The sequence below is a fragment of the Mytilus trossulus genome, chromosome 9 (assembly GCF_036588685.1).
Source record: "Mytilus trossulus isolate FHL-02 chromosome 9, PNRI_Mtr1.1.1.hap1, whole genome shotgun sequence".
Lineage (NCBI taxonomy): Eukaryota > Metazoa > Mollusca > Bivalvia > Mytilida > Mytilidae > Mytilus > Mytilus trossulus.
Genome location: NC_086381.1, coordinates 16,263,901 through 16,288,157, shown reverse-complemented (window position 1 = coordinate 16,288,157; position 24,257 = coordinate 16,263,901). Strand labels below are relative to the sequence as shown.

Genomic DNA, 24,257 nt, shown 5'->3' with positions numbered 1-24,257 from the left:
TCTTTTTTAGAAGAACTGAACTTTAACTAAACGATTGATAAGATTAAGCAATTTCTGTAATTTAGTTCTTTTTTTATTTCGGTTTTACCTTTTTGTCTCCTATTAGTTCAACTGAAAAAAGTACTGTAACAGAAATACATGCGTCTTTCAAAGGCAGATTGTGAGCTCAAATGAAAGTGGAACCAATGTATTCATTTAATTTTCATTTTAAGTGTAGGATAAAGGTTTTTTTTTTTTTTTTTTTTTTTATAGAAAACAAGTGTGGACACAGATCGATGAGTGTGGATAGTATGTTTGGATGTTTGACAGTGTCTTATGACAAAAGGAGTTCTATGTTTTTCCTTTATGGTGTTATTTTTTTTGTCTATCTGATGAGTTAAGCCTTTTTTAACTGATTTTTATAGTTTGTTCTTATGTTGTAGGGGTCCCAGGTTAGGGGGAGGCTTGGGATCCCACTAACATGTTTAACCCTGCCACACTATTTTTGTATGTGCCTGTCCCAAGTCAGGAGCCTGTAATTCAGTGGTTGTTGTTTGTTCATGTGTTACATATTTTTTTTTTCGTTCATTTTTTTACATTAATGAGGTCATTAGTTTTCTCATTTGAATTGTTTTACATTGTCTTATCGGGGCCTTTTATAGCTGACTATATATGCGGTATGGGCTTTGCTCATTATTGAAGGCCGTACAGTGACCTATAACTGTTAATGTTTGTGTCATTTTGGTCTTTTGTGGATAGTTGTCTCATTGGCAATCATACCACATCTTCTTTTTTATATTATTAACTGTGTTGCACGGTGACAACCAACCTGAGCATTAGAACTGTTATTTATTTAATATTTTTTTTTATGTTCATGACAGGCATGGAGGAGACAGTAATAACACTAGTTACCGATGATTATGATAGAATATGTTCTACATCTTTGATTTTGGATACATTTTGTATCTAGGAGAGCAACACATAATAGATTAATTTTTTCACACGTTTTTTTTCTATATGGGAGATGATATCTAGATTTGAGAACATGATATAAGGAGCCTGTAACTCGGTGATTGTCGTTTATTTATGTGTTACATATAAGTTTTTTGTTTATTTATTTTTTTAACATAAATAAGGCCATTAGTTTTCTCGTTTGAATTGTTTTATATTGTCATTTCGGTGCCCTTTATAGCTGATTATGCGGTATTGGCTTTACCTATTGTTTATGTCCGTACAGTGACCTATAGTTGTTAACTTCTGTGTCATTTGGTCTCTTGTGGAGAACTGTCTCATTGGAAAGCATACCACATCTTTTTCATATGTATTTGCTTACTATTGGTATGGTTCACTAGATTTAGTTAAAACAAACTTAAGTTAAGACTAAATAATTCTTCAATGTTTCCATTTGTAAAAGGGCATAACCCTAGAATGATAATCAAAGTGCTTGTAATCACTGAATGGTTATTAAAGACTGCTTTAATTTATCAGTTGGTAGTAAAGTGAATTTTGCATTGTATATTGTATAAAGCATTAATTTAAGATGATTAAACTACTATTCTGGACAGAGAAAGACAACTCTAATTTTCAAAGAAGATTTCATAAAGCATTGGTTTTAGGTAATTCAACAACCATTCTGGACAATTTATGGTCTCGACTCTACAAACATGCTTGTTTTTGGCCCTCAATTATTCCTCGACTGTGTGCCCCAATAACCCTTAAAATATACCCCAACCTTCTACTTATGGTATTAAACATTATGGTACAATTTCAGAGAAATTGAAATACTTACATGTATACACAACTTTTTGTACTGACACTAAATTAATGCTTGTTTTGGGCACCTTTGGAACCTAAACCTTATGGACTATAACCCCCAAAATCAATCCCAAGCTTCCTTTTGTGGTTATAAACATTGTGTTATAATTCTATTTATTTCTTTTTGCTTATAGTTAAGTTATTATATGGAAACCATCTGTCTTCGGACGACGACGACAGGATACCTATTTAGGACCGCAAAAATTTCTGTGGTTGTATAAAAATTTCAAGCATGAACAATGAAATATAGTTTAAGAAATCGATAAGCCTAGATAGAGCTTATCATTTTTTTAACATAATTGAACAAACATAATATGTTTGGTTCAATTTAAAATAGAATGCTTTTATCTTCTAATACTTACATTGTACAGAAGAGGTGATACTACTTTGACAAATCCTTGTACATGAGAGTTGTCTGTCAAATCTTTATTTTACAAAGATAGAATTGCATAACAATGAACTGAGCTCAAAGCAAAGTAATTTAATAATACACTTAGACAAAGAGCTAAATCCAGTGATATACTGTGTACTACAGGTCCTTCGTGAACATCCATCGACCAAAACCATATCTCAAGAACATTCCATACTACATGGTTGGATTCAGAAGTCCTGAAAAAGACATGATTGTTTTATCGTATTTTAAGTATATATATGCACAGGTTAAAACTTTCTTGTGGTATAATCATTCAGTATCTAGCAACTGTCAATTTGCTTTATGCACATATTGATATAGGTTTAGTGTGCATCTGTTGGAAATAAGAACACACACACCTCCATCTAGTTTTAGTCAACTGACAAAATATTCATAACTATAAAATGTTATCTAAGACCATAGGTGGATCCAGGGGGCCGCCCCCCCCTTTTATGGGAAAAATTTGGTTGATTATATAGGGAATCATACATCTTCATACCCAAATATAAAAAAGAAGATGTGGTATGATTGCCAATGAGACAACTATCCACAAAAGACCAAAATGACACAAACATTAACAATTATAGGTCACCCTACGGCCTTCAACAATGAGCAAAACCCATACCGCGTATATAGTCAGCTATAAAAGGCCCCGATAAGACAATGTAAAAAAAAATGAATGAAAAACAAATATGTAACACATAAACAAACGACAACCACTAAATTACAGGCTCCTGACTTGGGACAGGCACATACATAAATAATATGGCGGGGTTAAACATGTTAGCGGGATCCCAACCCTCCCCAAAGTCATTTTCAAATTGGACTTCATGATAAAATAAGATTCTATATCTACTACCAATGAAAAAGAAATATCCCTCTAATAGACTAGCATTTAAATCACTGTTTTCTAAACTGGTAGCTAGGTCACCATGGATCTTAAATATTTCAAATGCATGTACATTTAATAATATAAATTCTCCAAAATTCACTATATTTTCCCTTTTTTGTCTTCTGTTTGATATACCATTTTTTGAGTCTATATATTGTCTATATATATATATATATATATATATATATATATATATATATATATATATATATATATATATATATATATATATATATATATATATAAACGAGTCTAAATTGAAAACTACGTTCAAACCTATGATTGCGTTGGATAAAAATCGCAATTTTTATACGTGTGCATGTCAAACAAATTTCGTTGTAGAAGGGTCTAAAAACAGCACAAACAACATTTTCCAAAAGACCAAAAAAGTGAAAAAGTATATTTAAACAGAACGCATTTGACTAACAGGTCGAACAACTGATGTTCTTTAACCCTGCTGACTGCCATTGACGATTGCCAAATAAAATTGATCACAAAATGTAACAAACTGGATCTGAATATAAATTTAATACGTCACAGAAAAAAAAAATTGTTAACTTGTGGCTACGATGTATTGCCACAAACATTCGGTGTCAATATTTCTTTAGTACACCAGATCTAGATTTCGACAATATATGTCTCTTCAGTGATGTTAGGGATCGAAACGGTATTTGGAAGGCCATATAATTTACTCTCAATTTAAGTATGACTCTTGAATTTTAAGAGACAATATATAGGATGAACGGATCATATAAACCGGAGGGAAAACATGATACATGCCCAAACAAAAAATATAAACGAGTCTAAATTGAAAACTATATATACAACTCGTCTAAACATCAACCCAACATACAACTCGTCTAAACATCAACCCAACAATGATAGATCTGTAAATTTGCTTTCGCAAATTGACACCAAATCGCCTGCACTGCAGCCGTCCCGCTAGACCACACGACCACCTGGGCTCTCAAAAAAGAGCTTTCGGTGGCCATATGTTACCTTTCCACGTCAGTTTTAATCTAGCGGCGTACTACAGTACATGTTATATAAGGCATGAAGATGTTATTGTTACAGATCAGCTAAATTATCTATAGTAAAGGATCCTACAAATTAATGTAAGATACATTCACAGAAAATAATTATATGCATAAGTACGTCTGAGTCAGTGACAACCCTACAACAGATGTATCCATCGGATCGCCATCAATGATGGTGATACATGGCTGTGTACATAATGTATATACAACTCGTCTAAACATCAACCCAACAATGTTAGATCTGTAAATTTGCTTTCGCAAATTTTTGGTTCTTCCCTCGCCGGGATTCGAACCCATGCTACTGTGATATCGTGACACCAAATCGCCTGCACTGCAGCCGTCCCGCTAGACCACACGACCACCTGGGCTCTCAAAAAAGAGCTTTCGGTGGCCATATGTTACCTTTCCACGTCAGTTTTAATCTAGCGGCGTACTACAGTACATGATATATAAGGCATGAAGATGTTATTGTTACAGATCAGCTAAATTATCTATAGTAAAGGATCCTACAAATTAATGTAAGATACAGTCACAGAAAATAATTATATGCATAAGTACGTCTGAGTCAGTGACAACCCTACAACAGATGTATCCATCGGATCGCCATCAATGATGGTGATACATGGCTGTGTACATAATGTATATACAACTCGTCAAACATCAACCCAACAATGTTAGATCTGTAAATTTGCTTTCGCAAATTTTTGGTTCTTCCCTCGCCGGGATTCGGACCCATGCTACTGTGATATCGTGACACCAAATCGCCTGCACTGCAGCCGTCCCGCTAGACCACACGACCACCTGGGCTCTCAAAAAAGAGCTTTCGGTGGCCATATGTTACCTTTCCACGTCAGTTTTAATCTAGCGGCGTACTACAGTACATGATATATAAGGCATGAAGATGTTATTGTTACAGATCAGCTAAATTATCTATAGTAAAGGATCCTACAAATTAATGTAAGATACAGTCACAGAAAATAATTATATGCATAAGTACGTCTGAGTCAGTGACAACCCTACAACAGATGTATCCATCGGATCGCCATCAATGATGGTGATACATGGCTGTGTACATAATGTATATACAACTCGTCTAAACATCAACCCAACAATGTTAGATCTGTAAATTTGCTTTCGCAAATTTTTGGTTCTTCCCTCGCCGGGATTCGAACCCATGCTACTGTGATATCGTGACACCAAATCGCCTGCACTGCAGCCGTCCCGCTAGACCACACGACCACCTGGGCTCTCAAAAAAGAGCTTTCGCTGGCCATATGTTACCTTTCCACGTGTTTTAATCTAGCGGCGTACTAAAGTACATGATATATAAGGCATGAAGATGTTATTGTTACAGATCAGCTAAATTATCTATAGTAAAGGATCCTACAAATTAATGTAAGATACAGTCACAGAAAATAATTATATTCATAAGTACGTCTGAGTCAGTGACAACCCTACAACAGATGTATCCATCGGATCGCCATCAATGATGGTGATACATGGCTGTGTACATAATGTATATACAACTCGTCTAAACATCAACCCAACAATGTTAGATCTGTAAATTAGCTTTCGCAAATTTTTGGTTCTTCCCTCGCCGGGATTCGAACCCATGCTACTGTGATATCGTGACACCAAATCGCCTGCACTGCAGCCGTCCCGCTAGACCACACGACCACCTGGGCTCTCAAAAAAGAGCTTTCGCTGGCCATATGTTACCTTTCCACGTCAGTTTTAATCTAGCGGCGTACTAAAGTACATGATATATAAGGCATGAAGATGTTATTGTTACAGATCAGCTAAATTATCTATAGTAAAGGATCCTACAAATTAATGTAAGATACAGTCACAGAAAATAATTATATTCATAAGTACGTCTGAGTCAGTGACAACCCTACAACAGATGTATCCATCGGATCGCCATCAATGATGGTGATACATGGCTGTGTACATAATGTATATACAACTCGTCTAAACATCAACCCAACAATGTTAGATCTGTAAATTTGCTTTCGCAAATTTTTGGTTCTTCCCTAGCCGGGATTCGAACCCATGCTACTGGGTAGCATATATATATATATTGTCCTTTATATTGAGGTCATTTTTCGCAAAATAAACCCACTTAATCTGAACTTTAAATGCAAAAGACCCCTAAATGGCTAACAGACATTGCTATAAAGAATTATAGTCCATGATTCATATACATGTGATTTAAGAATTCATGAAATTTAAACTGATGCACAATACTTTTTTATGAGACCTGTTTTAACTTAAGGACGACACCAAAAGTTCAATGAAGGATAAAAAACTTAATTCACATAGTTTTTTCACTGACCCCCCTACCCCCTTCTTAACTTAATTTGGGAAAAACTGATTGACCCATATGGATATATTTTGCCGCAGTCCAACCCCCAAACTATTTGAATTAAGTTTTTTTTATCTTACATTGATCTTTTGATGTCGTCCCTTACCGTAAAAACTTTAAACAAAATAATTTTTTACTTCAATTTTAATTTCGAAAAAAGTGGATCATACTATATTAACATTATTAAGGAGCCTCGAGGGTATAAAATTTTCAGAAAAAAAATAAACATTTGTTTTTCATTACAAATTTTATTTGTTACCTTTTGTAGTTGTTACTTTATCATATGGTACAAAAATCATTCAAAACAATAAATTTGTGTTGGCCCCAGATGACTTTTAATTTAGAATGTATTCATCATTGAAAAAGTTCCAAATGATCTCCCTTTGGTGGGTAAATGTCATTTTTTTGCTTTAAAATTGAAATATCTTTTTCAACTCATCTGTGACCTATATTTTTTAATATCATTTCCATATGTAAGCTGTACTTAACCTAAATTATTGAAAAAATTGAGCGATTTCTGTAATAAATTTCTTTTTTTATTTCGATATTAACTTTATTTCTTCTATTACTTCAACAGAAAAAAAACACTTTTACATAAATGTATGCTTCTTTGGAAGACTGATTATGAGCGCAAATGAAGGGTGACCCCACTTTTTTTATTTTATTTTTCTATTAACTATAATATAAAGTTCATTTATAGAAAAATATAGAGAAATCCTATATAAATGATTTAGACCCGCCACCCCCTTAAAGTTTCTTGATGATCGCTTTCTAAGGTTTTTACTCCCTCAGCTCTCTACTAAAAAAAACTCTATTTTCAGCCACATGACCCAAACAGGGAGTTGTACATTTGACTGTCTTTCCCAGATTGGATTTAATAGCGATAAGGTGTATTTTTTTGTATTTTCCGGGATTGTTGAAAACTTGCATATTCATCACTTTCTGATTTTGTGGTTTTAACAATCCAGACAGACAAATGGTTCGAGACCACAATTGTTGTCCCTTGATTTTCGTTGTTCACGAATAAAGTCCCTAGTGTTAATAGTGGGTTACTTGCCATTAATTTTAATACCCCTTCCAAATTAATTTATCCATGTTTAATGCCTCAAATTGTAAGTAAGGGGGTGAAATTACACTGTAAAAAAATTTGGGTCCCGAATTTAAAAGGAAAGTAGTGATTTGGTCCAGGTGAAAAAGGTTGAAATATAGGACTTCGGAAGCTGTCAAAAGATTTCAAGACGCCCTAAAGATAAAATTGTTCATATTTTGAGTTAAGAGACGATGAAGTTTTCTACAATTTTGATATAATTTGTCCAAAAAGTAGTACAACACACTGTAAAAGTTTCATTGAGAAAGCGCAGGTGGGATTTTTTTTATTTTCATTCATGTTCTAAAAGAAATGCGCTACCAATTAATTGTGTTCTCGGACCTAAGAGGTGAAGTCTGTCAATATAGAATCTGTACTTGGGCAACTTCCTTAAATGATTTGGTGGTGTCAATTTGTCAAATAGCATGAAACTAAAGGATTCAAACTTTTATTCTATAGAATTTCTACAAAAATTACCAATTTTGGCATTTTATGGTCAAAATAGGCATTTTAAGGCTTTTTCAATATTAATGCATACATGGCATCCTGACTTTCTATCGGACAGGTTTTTATGTGTCAATACTTGTGTTTCTATGCCTTTATCTAGTTCCTTTACTTGTTTATGAACTCCGGATCTACAGAAAAGAAGATTATCTCAGACAATATGTGCAAAATGTGTTGTATAAATGACCCTTGTCTAACGCCCTTGTTTGGATGAAGTCAAAACTGGGGTTCTTGTTACATAAAATTTGAAGTCCACAATAAAGACCTCACTTAATTTGAACCAAAAGCACTTTACAATGTCTATTGTTCCTGTTCCATTTCACATATCTTTCTTTTCTTCTGTAGGATAGCAAGTGGTTTAAATATAAGCCTGTTGACACTAAAATTGCATTCAAGTTTTTCACTAAAAAGCCAAAAATCTTTGTATCAGACCATTCTCTCTGCAAGAAAAGTTAATTGCAAGAGCCTTTTTGTGCTCAGATTTGTTGTATCATGTCACATGAGTATAGAAATGAAAAAAAAAAGACACAATTTTTTATTTCTTATAGCCTCAATATGCGTTTTTTAATGGAAATATGTGGCACAACCTAAATTGACCCTTATTTTTTTCGAGTCTTACTTGGCTTAAGACCCTTTTAAACTAATATGATATGATATTTGTAACTTTTCTTTCCATTTCAAGTACATGCAATACATAGATATGTAAGGATTATTTATAACCAAAAAGCTTCACAAATTTAAAATTGCTGGAAAATATTACATCTTCATGAAGGGCCCCCTTTCATTGAAAAACATCAATTTTCAGGCCCAGGCTGATATAAATTTGACTTTTGAATAATTATGCTAAGTCTGATAAATCAAATGAGTACTCTATTGCTTTATGAACATAATAAATGATAAATTAAGACAATTCAATGGAAGTTTTTTGCAATATTTTAATTTTTAAAGCCAAACATGTTGATAGTTGAAATTTTCCAATTTTCAGGTCAAAATTTAACACGCAAAGATGAGTATAGAATTTAACATATATTGTCTATAATGTATATCCTATTGTTGTGAAACTTTGCAAGCAGTGTTATAATTTATTAAGCTTTGGTCATACTAAGTTTTTTTTAAGATTTGCAACTCTTTCTATCCTATTAGGTCCGAGACCACAATTGTCGTCCCTTGATTTTCATTGTTCATGAATACAGTCCCTAGTGCTAATAGTGGGTTACTTGCCATTAATTTTAATACCCCTTCCATATAAATTTCTCCATGTTTAATGCCTCAAATTGTAAGTAGGGGGGTGAAATTACACTTAAAAAAATTTGGGTCCCGAATTTTAAAGGAAAGTAGTGATTTGGTCCAGGTGAAAAAGGTTGAAATATAGGACTTCTGAAGCTGTCAAAAGATTTCAAGACGCCCTAAAGATAAAATTGTCCATATTTTGGGTTAGAGACGATGAAGTGTTCTTTAATTTTGATATAATTTGTCCCAAAAGTAGTACAACACACTGTAAAAGTTTCATTGAGAAAGCGCGGGTGGGATTTTTTTAATTTTCATATATGTTCTAAACGAAATGCACTACAAATTAATTGTGTTCTCTAACCAAATAGCAATAAGGTGTTTAGGAAAACATGACCTAAAAAGCTAACCTTCTTCATATTAGACAAAAAACGTGGGAAACTGAATGGTGAAATGTGTTCAATATGAAAATTGCAGTTAAGATGGTAAAATCACAAATCGGTCATTAATGTATATGGACTAAAAGTATGACTTTTGCGCAAATTTAAAGGGAAATGACGGGGAAGGGGCAAATTAGTGTTCAAGGGAAGCAAATGCTGTTTAAATTAGTATGCGGTTTTAAATATAGAGGGAAAGTGGAGTTATCTTTTTAGACATTAGTTAAATATAACTTATGTAGACTTGTAGTTACCTTCTAATTCTATAAAAAAAAAAAAAAAACACACAACTCAGAACTATTACTAATTCACTTGGACTATACTGATATGCAGACCTAAAAACAAAAAGAAATATATCATAAAATAGTGATTGAAAGATTCATAACACTTTGAAAGGATAATTCAGACGCGTGTTACACGGGGAGCATGTATGTTTACAAATAATAATGTCACGTGATCGCGCACTGACCTCCCATGTTGCATCGCCCTTACTATTCACTAATACATAACCATTTTCATGCAAACATGTAACGTGAATGTGATTGGTTATCAAACAATACAGAAATAATGCATGAACCGCTGAAGAAGAAATTATTTCATCAAATAGATGCGATTTTCACTTTCGACACGAATAGGTCGGGTTGACATTTCTGTCATCGGAGATAGTATTGAGATAAATGGGATAAAACGAACCGTCAAAAAGGTCTAGAGAAGCACATCAGTAGAACCTTACCATTAATAAGTAATACTTACCAAAAATTCTCTAATTGATAAACTATATGACTAAAATTTCACGAAAATAACAATAAATAATTTTGTTGATGGTGATGAAGCTGCTTAAATTGGCGCGAAAAAATATTCTTACTCCTATTGCTTCACGTAAAAAAAAATGTATAGAATTGAATTCGACTACAGTTCAGCATAAAAAAACGTGAATATGCAAAAGTCTGGTAATATGTTAATGAAAAAGTGTGTATAAATTTTCGTAAACGAAGTTACCTGTATACTTCACCAAGAATTACATTTGAGCGCAAAGATCTGTATGTGTGATTCGGCTTATGTAACATCGTCAATCGGAACTACTCGGCTATTCACTTCGTGCAACCAGAAAGGCCGAGAAGTTCCGACTGGTAACAAAGTACAACATGATTAATGGAATTTTTTGCGTTGCTATTAAATTATTTAGGCCACGTGATTAAGGCCATCTATTTTTTTGCGGGTTCCACATATTTAAATCGGAATTATAGAAAAAATGGAATGTTGTGAGCAGAATCAAAACAGAAATGATGAACACTGCAACATTTCCAGCAAAATATAAATAGGATGGAGGATCTGTGTATTCACATTATTTGTAAAACTCTCCTTATTCCTGTGAAGCGTGTGCTTTACATCGAGGCTTATTATGCTAAGCATCGACGCCACAGTACTTCAACCAATCAGACAATGTTTATTTGGGGCATTCGATCTATTTTTACTCAGATTTTGGAATATTTTAATCGAAATTATAGAAAAATTGAATATTGTTAGTACATATAAAATAGAAAAAGATGAATACTTTTAGCTAGAGATAATTTGGATGGGGGTTCTGTGTATTCACATTATTTGCACAACTCTCCTTACTGATGCCATATTTTGGAATTTCCGTGACCTAAATGGTTCGCGAAAATTAATATTTTTATATATAGTATAGTAAACATAGTGAAATCCGATAATTAAAAACAAAAATGACATAGACCCCCGAGCCCCCCCCCACCCCCTTCCCCCCTTTAACTAAACTTTGTGATGCCAGTAGATATTATCACTAAAATGTGGTAAAAGTGCTAATCAATTACTTTCAACCCACAATGCTTAACTACAACTTCCGTTGCTTAAATGAGACTTGCAATTGTCAGATGTTAGAATATCTGGATGAAGATAAATGTTTTCAACGTATGTAATTAATTTTAAGTCCAATTTGTTTTGCTTTTTGAATAGTTGATGTTCAGACAGGCAACTTGTATATAATGAAATGCACAACGAAATCCACTGATATGACCCAGACATAAAGATAACTGTTGTCCTCAAATGCTTAACCAGAATAATCTAGTCGTTATATTCCGACTCACTATCGATCGCTACATTTACCTCGAGAGGACACTGACCGATAGAGGGCGCTGAATTATTCGAGTTAACAAATGCTTGATATTTTTAATGGTTTAATACTGAATGATGAGTATCAGCTATCTTTGTTCTTTAACGATTGGTTGATATATAAAAAAAAAAAGATGGTGCCCTTAAATATCTAATTTAAACCAAATGTAAATAGATATAGCTAAAAAGATGTCTATTTTTTTTAATTGAAGGGTTTGCATTCATTCTATTTAAATGAACAAATAATGTAATTTAAGCGATTATGTTTCAAAATATAATAGATGTATATTACATAACTTTTTTCCAATTTTTAGTTCCAGTGCAACATGTCTAAGTTATATGCAAAATTTCATAAACATCTTTGACATAACATATTCTTTCTTGACATAACATTGGTTATGCAAAAGAAAACAATGTCTGCTTTTATCAAAAAGGTCTTTAAGCTTACTTCATTAAGATGTTGTTTTGCTTAATATCATATACAAAATTGATTGACGTAAAAATTGTATTCATTTAGAAAAAGTGTGCCCCTCTTCTCATCGAATTGTTTCTTTTCGTAAAAAATAGAGACGACGGTATTTCTCCGAGTCTAAATCTATTAAATCCATTAGAAAATGGTTGTAAGTCATAATAATAATTTTAAAAAACCCGGCCGGATTCGCACGAACTCAAAAAATGACAGAGACAGGGTGCGGTGCGTCCACATATTAAGAGTCTATCAAAAGGTCACAATAAAATATATCATCGATACACATCAGATATTAAATGATTACTCTGGTATCTAAATGTCTATGCTCACAAAGTATTTTCATAAGTGGTTGAATACAAATATATTACGTATTGGTTAAGCAATTCATTAGAGTGACCGTTAAACTTTAAATCGATTCTAGGTTTTTTTTCTCAATACTTTACCGCTCTGTTGGGGACTCTTTTGTCACGGTCGGGAAAACACAACGGTTGACGAAATTCATAGTAAATACAAGCGTAGAGTAGTAATTTATATGTATAAATATAAACTTAATATAAAGATAAGACTATATGATGATATTTCCAAAAGGGCAATTTTTATTTGACAACATTATTTATTATATTTTCTTAACTATTTTCGTGCCTATTTAGTTTTCTATGTTGTGTCATGTGTGCTATTATTTTTCTGTTTGTCTTTTTCATTTTTAGCCATGGCGTTGTCAGTTTGTTTTAGATTTATTAGTTTGACTGTCCCTTTGGTATCTTTCGTACCTCTTTAAGTCCAGTATCTTGAACTATACAGTATATGAGGCAGCAAAGGAAATATTGATATTCTGACCAAGCATATTTATTCCACACAGTAAAACGTATGCCCTTAGTTATCGATTATGGTTCTCCCGGACGGAACAAGACCAAATTAATCATAGTTCTATACTTTGGGCTATATTTTAAAAGAAATTGATAAAATATTGTTCCAAAATAAATAATTGTATTTTCTCTTTTCAAGGAAAAGATTACAGATCTCTATGTAATGCTACAGTTCAATGTAAAGACACGTTAACATGCTTTGACGAGAAATGCCAATGTGACAAGTCAAACTATTGGAAAGGGAATGTTTGTATACAAAGTAATATCATTTTTATACTAGTACTAAAATTCAAGATTTTATGGTTTAACGTATCTGATTCTCTTGAATTTCAGTTATACCACTATACTGACAACCTGCTTTCTATATATCATAATAACGTAATTGTCGGAACTTTGTAACCCACAAGAAATTATCATTGTATGCCAAAACTGCAAAGCATTATAAAATTTCATATAATGCAACATGTTGCCTTTCATTTTTTTAATTAAACACTTTGAACACTCAGTCTAAAATTGAGACAACAGGAGGTTACTGGTGTTAAAATCGCTTAAATCAGTAAGAAAGACACAAAGCAAGGTAACAAGAAAAAAGAGATAACGAGACCAGATAGTTTTACAGGGTAATCGTATCTCGATATGCTAGCATTACCCGCAATGTCGAATAAACAAACAGTCAAAAAATCATAATCGGGTGATAATTGGTTGAATGATAGAATAGACGACTTAAACAGTATCTCACTACATGTAGTTGTTTGAGACACCCATACATCGTATCGGTAAAAAAAAAATGCGTGCTTGGTGGTCGTAAAAACATGCCGAGTCGATTTCTTTGTCATTACAATGTACGAGAAATTTCTTTAACAAAACTAAAAACACTAAACGCATTTTTTTCAATCTATTAAAAACAAAGGTGAACGACGAGTGCCACATGTGGAGCACCTGAGATCACCCCAAGCTTTTGGCGGGGTTCGTGTTGCGTAGTCTTTAGTTTTTCATGTTATTGTTTGTTAACTAATTGTTTGTCTGTCATTTTGGCCATAGCGTTGCCAGTTTATTTTCGATATATGAGTTTGAATGTCCCTCTGGTATCTTTTGTCCCTCTTGTAATGTTAAACATCCTACTCGACTTGGAGCTCATATCTTTATTCAAATATAAAGGGAGCGCTTTAAGATTACAAATATCTTATGTTCCTTGATTTTTTTCACTCAAATCGTTAAAATTAAGCTAGTCATTCAATATTTATATTCCGATCGATATGAATGCGTATACTAATTAGTCTTAAAAGGTACCAGGATTATAATTTAGTATACCAGACGCGCGTTTTGTCTACATATGACTCATTAGTGACGCCAAGATCAAAATAGTTATAAAGCCAAACAAGTACAAAGTTGAAATGCATTGAGGACCCAAAATTCCAAAAAGTTGCGCCAACTATGGCTAAGGTATGTCGCCTACATTTAAAATATAATTCTGGTTTATTCTTCTCAACTCTTAACTGAGGTCCCTAATCATCTATACAACGAATTTCATTGTAATTAATCGACTGTTATGCAATGATAAAAAACTCGTCGTCACAATTTTGTTTTTACTAGAAAGCCTTTATGGCTGCACTTTGTAAATAAAGCTGTTTCTCAAATCATTCCTCTTTTTGAAGATATATAATATTCATAGATATTTTGTTAATGTACTAGATATGATCTCTGTGTTTCATCTCACTTTTGGTATGTTGCCAGGTTAAAAAAACATTGTAGCGCCTAAAACTTTTAAGTCTTAAGAGACCCAAAAGTGGAGTAAAAGGTAGAATAGAATTTTAGTAAAAGTTTAAACTCTTAGAAGTTTAGGACATATTAATGTTTAAAATAATCCGCACAGCCCTATATTTTGACCTTTGAATACGATAGTAGTGCATATCAACTTTCCGTTCTGGGATAAAAAAAAAAAATAATTACAAAAATCACGAAACTTCATAGTAAAATTATCACAGTTTAAGCCGCACAAGGAGTTCCTATGGAAATTGCATTGTTCGCGGAGTTGCACCTTTTAACTTAAAAATCTATGTTACAGACTATGAATATGTGAAATAACTAACTGCAGATGTAAATTGAAATGTTGAATGTAATATTGTTTTACCTTTCCGGAGCACCTGTGATCACCCCTAGATTTTGGTTGGGTTCGTGTTGCTTATTCTTTAGTTTTCTGTGTTGTTTCATGTGTACTATTGTTTTTCTGTTTGTCTTTTTCATTTTAAGCCATGACGTTGTCAGTTTATTTTCAATTTATGAGTTTATGTAGACGAAACGCGCGTCTGGCGTACTAAGTTATAATCCTGGTACCTTTGATAACGATTGACTGTCCCTCTGGTATCTTTCGTCCATCTTTTACATGTAAAATAGTGCAATTTTCCTATGCCCATGAATAAGCATTAGATACAACAAAGTTGTATAGATAGAAAAAAACAATGAAAGATGACAAAAACTTAAATATGGGTTGATCTTTACCAACAAAACAAACGATAATTATCACATTAATTAAAATGCTTAAGTATATGAGACACATTAATAGTTTTTACAAGTTCCAAACAGTTTTACCTTTCATCTGATTAGTTTGAAAAACATCTTCTCATTATATTGATAGTAAAAGGTTTATATTTTTTGTAGAGAAAAATGTAGATGCTGCATGCATTTTATCCACAGATTGCAAAAACAACTTAAAATGTTCAAATGGTATTTGTGTCTGCAATCTAGATAAGGCATACTGGGATGGAATCGCTTGCACGAGTAAGACTATTATTCAGTTTAATTCTTCAATTAATATGGTCCACAGATGTTAAACAAAAATCAATCCAAAAAAGTAGAGCAATAAAAATAATATATTCGAAGGTTTACAGAAGATAAACCGCATGTTTTTATGTTGTTCTTGTATGTCTTTTCCGTAAAGTTCAAACTTATGTGAAATAAGGAGATGTAGTATGGTTGCCAACGTAATAACAGAGTCCAACTTACGTAGAATTTACCAAATTAAGATTACCAGACTGTATTAAACAATGAGGAAGAACGTAACCATATAGTTGCAGACCGTCAGAAAATCTTTTTTGGTAAATTCTACGTTAGTTGGACTCATTGACAATCATACCACATCTTCTACTTAAATATAAAATAAACACTGATCTCTTGCGGATATAGATTCTGTCAATGGTCTATTTTGTGAAAGATTTGCAATGTGAAGATCTATTGTTGGTATGTTCTATTATTACTCTGTTTATGAACAAACTACTTTTAGATCGGCCGTCTGAATGTGAAGATCTAAATTATACAGTCGATGGTGTATATCCTGTGTATCCCGGAGGAAACACAAAAAGAACTTATGTATATTGTATCAAGAGAGATAACACGAAATGGACTGTAAGTATTTTCTATTTGTTTTCTATCTTATAAGTCTCTTGATCAGACGTAATAACCATAAAAATAATAAAAAAATAAAGAATTCATAAATCTAACGGGTTAACATGTATAACCAGTCCGGGTATGGAATCAAAGCTGTATATGAGAGATATACTTTATTTCTTCGTTTAAAATAATTTCCAAAAGTTTAACTACACAATACCGAACTACTAAAATAAAATTAGAATGGAAATGGGAAATGTGTCAAAGAGACAACAACCCGATCATAGAATAGACAACAACCCGATCATAGAATAGACAACAACAGTCGGTCACCAGTAAATATTCAATGCATCGAAAAATTCCCGCACCCAGAAACGACCTTCAGCTGACCTTAAACAAATATATATACTGGTTCAGTGATAATGGACGTCATACTAAACTCCAAATTAAACACAAAAAACTGAAATTAAAATAATACAAGACTAACAAAGGCCAGATGCTCTTGACTTGGGATAGGCGCAAAAATACGGTGGGATTAAACATGCTTTTGAAATCTACTGGCTACTGGACTGGTAACATCCTTGGGAAAAACAGTCCACCATCAGATTTATTGCACTTTCTTGATGTTTACCGGAACAACTTTGAACATGGTTTAAAAAATAGGAATTTTATGTCTTCATAATCGTATACGTTCTCAACAACAAATGTATGCATAACACAAGGAAAGAGTAAGAAAATTACAAATTAAAGTAGATTTGTTAAACAATGAATAGGGTGATGTGTAGTTTTATTTTAAAAAGAAACCTCTGTTTTTGTAGGTTATACAGAGACGAAACGATGGCACCGTAAACTTTTACAGGGCGTTGTCTGAATACACACAAGGCTTTGGGAGAGCAGATAAAGAACATTGGTTGGGTAAATCTATTCTTATTAACCATGTTACTGTTATTTTTACCTCCTTATTTATCTTATAGCTCGTTCTTTTTGAGTTATATTGTCGTTTTGTTTATGTACTTCAGTTTTTACGTTGTTTCGTTGCTTTCATCTTAAGGGTGATGTGTTTCCCAAGGTTTTTAACCCGGGTTTGATTTCCCTCAATCGATAATTGACCTTCGAATAGCGGTATACTACTGCTGCCTTTATTTATGCATAATGGCATTTATATTTTTGCCTGTTTAAATAATACAAAATTCCTTCTTTATCGTAGAAAATTGTATATTTATTGTATATTTATTCAAGTATCTTGAAGACGTGAAAAGGGATCCTTTCTCTTATTTTTCGGCAATCTTTAATCCAAGAAGATTCAAATTCATCGACATTGAAACAATTCATATAAACAGATCAAACTTTCAGTATATGATATGCTAATCGCTTGTTCAACTTAAGGTTTTGTATCTACACTGAATCCATACCCGACGCTGAACACCAGTTTTCTGGAATTTGTATTTAGAAATACTATTTAACACGCCTATGCTATACTCTAATGTTATAGACCCCCCCCCCCCCCCCCCAAAAAAAAAAAAAAAAAAATACTAAGATTTGCATATTGTAAATATATCTGTGCTAAGTTTATTAGCGAGGACTTTCTATATATAAAAACATAATGTAATATCAAATGGACTGTTAGCAGGCGGTTTCGATATTTAAATTTCTATGTTGAATATAATAAAATAAAAAATACATTCGATAATATTCCAAGCTTAATAGTTATTAGTTAACATATGTAAAAAAAATATATAGATATAGAAAATCCAATTCAACTTTATATCCGTTGTCCTCATATGTTAATTTGAATATTAATCTTTATCATGTTTATGACATATAGATTATTAACAATAGAATATAAACAAGAATGAGCATTTACAATATGTAGTTTCAAGAAACAAAAATAAACGACCTCTCTATCAAGACTTAAAAATATGAATATGAACAACTATGGAAAGCTAAAAATAAACATTTTTCGAGGGACTACATTCTCAGCTTTATCCAGGAACGAGAGCCAAATGATTTGCTAAATCTTCCTGATCTCTCAACCCTCATTAAAGCATGCATATAGTTTGTTAATATATATATATCAATAATTATATTAAAAGGAATGTGGGTAACGGTTTTGCGTTCTTAGTTTATTGAGGGCTTAAAGTACCAGTTTGATGTTCAACATATATGGTGAAAACCTACTGGAAAACTCTGAAAGGAAGCTAAAAAAAAATTAAACACAGTAAGACACACACCCTTGTCAATCAATATCCACAAAACTTAGTGATCTTTTAGACTATGTATGGATAAGAAATTTAATGAAATTATAAAAAAAGGTCTAGCCATCGTTCTGTGGCCTTTTAAATGAATTTTCGACTATTCTAAGCTACATAAAGAAGACATTTTACGCCCTCCGTAGAACTCGAAGATGGTACTTTATCTTGGAAATCTTTTTTGAACGATCCTGTTATCAAATATTTTAAAGATCATTGAATTCTATGAAAATTTGAAAGACCAGGGGTAATAATGGGGGTATCGTTGTCATTTAAGCGGTCACCTGTCGCGTGTTCACTATATCAAACTGGTACTTTGAGTCCACCGTAAAAATAGAAGACAAGAAGTTTACTCAGAGTCCTTTTTGTGTAATTTGTTTTTATATATTAACAAACTGTCTGCAAAATATAATAAAGATGGAGTGATTAGTGAGGTCTAGCAATCGTCCTGTTCCTTTTTACATGAATTTTCGACTATTTTTAGCTGAAAATGGCAATTTAAAATCTCCGTAAATATTGCAAATGACATTATTTTTTCTTAACATTATTTTTAAGACGGAAAGATCAGGAAGATCTAGACATCGCCCTGTGCCCTTTTTAGACTATATCTTGACATTTCATTGTTTATTTCTTACAAATTGTGACATTGGATTGAGAGTTGTCTCTCTCATGCACTCTCTGGCACTTATACCACATCTTCTTATATCTATTTAATTGTTTCAATGTTACTAAAAGAATCGTTTGTTTTTTGTTTTTCGAGAAATTTAATAATCAAAAGAATATCTTTGATTGTATTATATTGATAAAAAAAGTTTTGTAAGACATATGTGCGATTAACATAAGGATTTTATTTAAGGAAGTTTTGTAAGACATATGTGCGATTAACATAAGGATTTTATTTAAGGGCAACGAGACTTAACGACAGTTTAAAGGGGTCTTAAAACGTTTTCCTACATATCTTTTTACTAATTTCTTACCATTACTATCATGCTTTTAATGTTATCGAATACTTCAATTACTGTATTCTTTTACTAAGACAATGAATATCAAACCGATTGCTAGCAGCGGTTGGATATTCAATATCGAATAACGAACCGGTTCTAACTTAACATCCAAACAATAAAATATTAGTTTGATTTTTTTTTTATAACACTCTTTTACTTCGAAAATAATGGTTCCTTTTATTTCTTAGGAAATATGAAGATTCATCGTATAACGCAAGATGAGACACATGAACTAAGTATTCACCTTGAAGATTGGAATGGAAATCAACGACAAGCAAATTATTCACAATTTTCTGTTGGCTCTGGCAACTTATATAATCTTAGAGTTTCGGGATACTCTGGTAACGCAGGTAAATATGGAAAGATATATAATGAAAACAAGGAGATTTGGTATAATTGCCAATGAGACAACATTCAATCAAATACCACACGAAGTATATGTTAGCAATTATAGTATAGTTTATAGTTTCGTGTTCAGCAATGAGCAACAGCCATACTGCAAAAAAAACTAAAAATGTCTAAACAATTAATGATTAAGCTCAAAACAAACGAGTAAAATAGTCTCGGCTCAAGTAAAAAACAAAAAATCAAATATCACAGACAGCAACCAACGCCAATAAAAAAGGACTGTAAATACATTTGACTCACATCCGATCTGAGAGTACTTGCAGTTCAAATTAGTTAATTTTAAATAATTCATTCATTTTTTTATCCTAGAATAAGATTATTTAAGTGTCTCATTGGCATTCATTCAGCATACTTGTATATCTATTATATATCAACCAATACTCATCAAATTTGTTTAGATTGAAGGCGTCACAAACAGTCTAGGAAAAATAATGAGATTTGAAGTTCTAACTATTGACGCCATCGTGATATTTACCAAATCTATTATGTAGAACTTTTACTATGTTTTGATTGCAAGGTGTACAGTATATATATACAAGTAATTTGGAATTTTGTGCATGTTCACCTTTGTCATTCTTTTTTTATTTGTGAGATAATTGTGGGCATGTTTCACTGTTTTACAAATTTGTTTTTTTGTGTTCCAATTCGTCTGACGTGATTGTTCTTGTAAACTGGTGCCTGTGTAAGTGTGTTTTATGATTCAAAAAGATGATATCTGAACTGATTTACTTTTTCGATGTAGTTTTCAATGATCATGATTCCTATCTGTATATTCAACTCGTATCGGTGAACTTTATCTGTCTTCTTTAATGAGTTCCATAAACTTGAAATTGAGTTGGATAACGTCTTTTGACTTATTTTGACAAGTTCCATCGCATTTTGTTTTTCAACGCAACATAGGATTTTCTGTAAGGTCTATGTTTTAATTACTTTCTCACTGTTCGAACTTTTTTTATATGTAAAATAAACATTCTTCTCGTAGGTTTTTTTCACTAAAGCAATATCGTGTGAATAGTAATAAAATTCATCAGAGATATCAAACTTATAATTTAAAAAGACTCATTGATTGGACTCGATTAAAAACATCTAAACAGACCAAATAAAGTAAAATTTAAAAAAAGAGTTGTTACAAATTCAAAAAGGTTTTGCCAATTACATATTAGGTAATAAATTCATCATTGCGTAGAAAATTTGGATGAATGATCAAAGAAATTGACGTTCTGCGTGTTCAAATGTTTCATTTTTTCTTTTTATATGAAGATTCGAAACAATAACGTTCATATTTGATATTTTGTAATAAAATTCGGGGAATTAGTTACGTTTTTAAACGTTCAATAAACTCTGTTATTAAAAAAAAGCTATTTTATAAAGTATTGAACACAAAATGAAAGAATGTTATTTCACAAAAAATGTTAAAAAAAAATTACGTAATGTTAGAAATAAAAAAAAACCAGCAAGTGTGACAGCAGTTTGTGATATTTAATCCTCTTGAATGCTTCCATTTTATTAGAGTTATCTGTGGCCTATATCTATCTTTTTACTTTGCATATTATTTTATCATATTTTAGGAGACTCTTTGACTTATCATAATGGTCAATCTTTTTATACTAAAAACAGAGACAACAACAGTTGTGCTAAAAAGTATAGAGGGGCGTGGTGGTATCGTAGCTGTTATCATTCAAATCTTAATGGAAAATATAACGGAACAGGAAATACAGGAGTTGTTTGGAATGACTTCGGAGGCGTTTCGTTAAAATCATCAATAATGATAATAAGAAGACGTTAGTTGATTTAAGAATATTGAAACAAGGGCTCAAAAAAGCCTAAAACTATTACACTATTAAATTATTCGAAATAAACTACAATATGCAATGACTCACTAGACTGTGTTATACTTACAATGTAGGTGTTATTTTTATTCTTATAATTTGTTCAGCTTCAAAATTATAACAAAGGTGATATAGTCCAAACATGACTTGTTTGCTAAATTATTAGTATTGAATCTGCATCTAATAAATGGTTTTGACTTATTTATATTACTCTTACTCAATGTTAGCACAACATATTTACGTTCACACACTACTTGAATAGACAAATTCATTTTTAGTTCATGTCCCTGTTAATAGCACATAACAAAATATTCCTAGCGATGAATAAAGTATTTGCGTTGTAATTCCAACAACACAGTACATGATAAATAGGTCATGAAGATGGAATTGTTACAGATTAGCTGAATAATCTATTGTAAAGGATACTACAAATTGATGTATGATGCAGTCACAGAAATAATTATACTATAAGAACGTCTGAACCAGTGACGGCTCTACAATATAGATATACATAGGAGTAAGTAATCAGTATGCCGGGTGCATTTTTATTGACAATATATTTCTTGAATTTGAAGAGATTTTTTTTTAATAAATTGTCGACCTACCTATGGGAACAAAATGTGAGCCTCTTCTTGTCGACCTCTTTTCATAATAGCCCAGGTAACAAAGTTGCGGAGGGTATTATGATGATAACCTATCCGCCTGTCAGTTCGTCAGAGGGGTTCTTGTCATCTCAACTCCTATGAAACTGCGTAACCCGTCGTGTTGCTTATGTTATAACAAATCCGGTAAATAGTCTAATTCGGTAGGTCACATTCATGAATGGGAATGAGTTTTAGTCACGACGTACGGAACATATTCGATATCATCTGTGAAACAGTTATTTCATATTGGTCAACCAACTCGTGATGGCGTCCGTAAAATTTACGAAGGAATGATTTCAACTTCACTTTTAGCTGCAACTCTCTATTAAGAAAATAATGGTAGTAAATTCAAGCACGAGAGTTTCGTATCAATTGGGAGATATATACCTCGTATGCCGGTGCTGCTGGAACGTTGCTACTTAGAAATGGAAAGTTTACAATTGGAAAGCTGAAATCATCTCTTTTGTCGTAAAGTTTTGTTTTCAATCGACCCCCATTGTCAATTTCTAGATGTAAGTCAAGATATGATGACGATGTGCATATCCGTAAGACAATTTTTAGCAGTTGACTTTTTAGTAGGCGTGTGATTCTTCGAACCAGTGTAATTAAAGGTATTTTCAATTTTCTGCAAAAGCTAGTTACTTCACTTTTAATCTTGAGACAAATGGGCCGATAAATAAGCGGTTTGTTCCTTTACAAATAATTATACAACACACAACGCAGTTGCACAGGGTATAATGTTTTTGATCCGCCCGTCTGTTTGATCCCTTAGTCCGTACATCGGTCCGTCCGTCCGTCAGTCCTGTTCTTGTTATTACAACTTCTGAAACCACACAACATAATTTCATGAAACCTTTTTAGATAATAAAGACATACTATCTGGATGTGCATTTTGATAGGTATTATAATTAAAAAACAATTCTAGAAGTAACGCCCCTTTGAACTTATTTTCCCCAATAAACTACTGCAACAGTTTGTCATCTCAACTCCTCTAAAACACACAGCCGAATTTCATGAAAGGACATATAATGTAGATGTGCATATCAATCGACAATTACGTTGGGTTTTTTCTAGGAGTTATGCCACTTTGAACTATTTTGGCCAAAATATTTGAAATCCAAAGCTTATAAAAAGATGAAGAGCTATAATCCAAAAGGTCCAAAAAGTATAGCCAAATCCGTGAAAGGAATCAGAGCTTTGCATAAGGGAGATACATTCCTTAATTTATAATATTTTCTAATATTTTGTAACAGAAAAGGTTAATAACACAACAAATCCGTATTTTCATGCCAGTACCGAAGTACTGGCTTCTGGGCTGGTGATACCCTCGGGGACTAATAGTCCACCAGCCGAGGCATCGACCCAGTGGTAGTAATAAAATGAACGTTACTAATTTTCTTGCACCAGTTGCGCATTTCGACAATACATGTCTCTTCAGTGATGCTCGTGGCCAAAATATTTGAAATCCAAAGCTTATTAAAAAGAGGAAGAGCTATAATACAAAAGGTCCAAAAAGTAT

At 32.6% G+C, this 24,257-nt stretch overlaps 1 protein-coding gene across 3 annotated transcripts; it reads left to right on the top strand.

Moving 5' to 3' along the window:
- The first annotated feature begins 11,614 nt into the window (after nt 1–11,614).
- Nucleotides 11,615–22,299, top strand: LOC134685212 (microfibril-associated glycoprotein 4-like). Of its 3 annotated transcripts, none has more exons than XM_063544724.1 (7): nt 11,615–11,684; nt 13,360–13,479; nt 15,879–15,998; nt 16,501–16,622; nt 17,423–17,519; nt 20,046–20,207; nt 21,883–22,299. In XM_063544724.1, exons 1-7 carry the CDS (start codon nt 11,648–11,650, stop codon nt 22,017–22,019), a joined length of 795 nt encoding a protein of 264 aa, XP_063400794.1. In that variant the 5' UTR covers nt 11,615–11,647; the 3' UTR covers nt 22,020–22,299. The 3 variants fall into 3 exon arrangements, with proteins under 3 accessions (XP_063400794.1, XP_063400793.1, XP_063400795.1); XM_063544723.1 differs by having other exon boundaries at nt 21,834–22,299; XM_063544725.1 differs by lacking the exon at nt 15,879–15,998 and having other exon boundaries at nt 21,834–22,299.
- The last annotated feature ends 1,958 nt before the right edge of the window (nt 22,300–24,257 follow it).

Excerpts from the sequence above, each read along its gene's own strand:
- LOC134685212 (XM_063544723.1), top strand. The coding sequence starts at position 11,648 with ATGTTAGAATATCTGGATGAAGATAAATGTTTTCAAC. Across the intron at positions 11,685-13,359 it reads TGAAGATAAATGTTTTCAAC|GAAAAGATTACAGATCTCTA; the intron begins GTATGTAATTAA and ends TCTCTTTTCAAG. Across the intron at positions 17,520-20,045 it reads AGATAAAGAACATTGGTTGG|GAAATATGAAGATTCATCGT; the intron begins GTAAATCTATTC and ends TTTATTTCTTAG.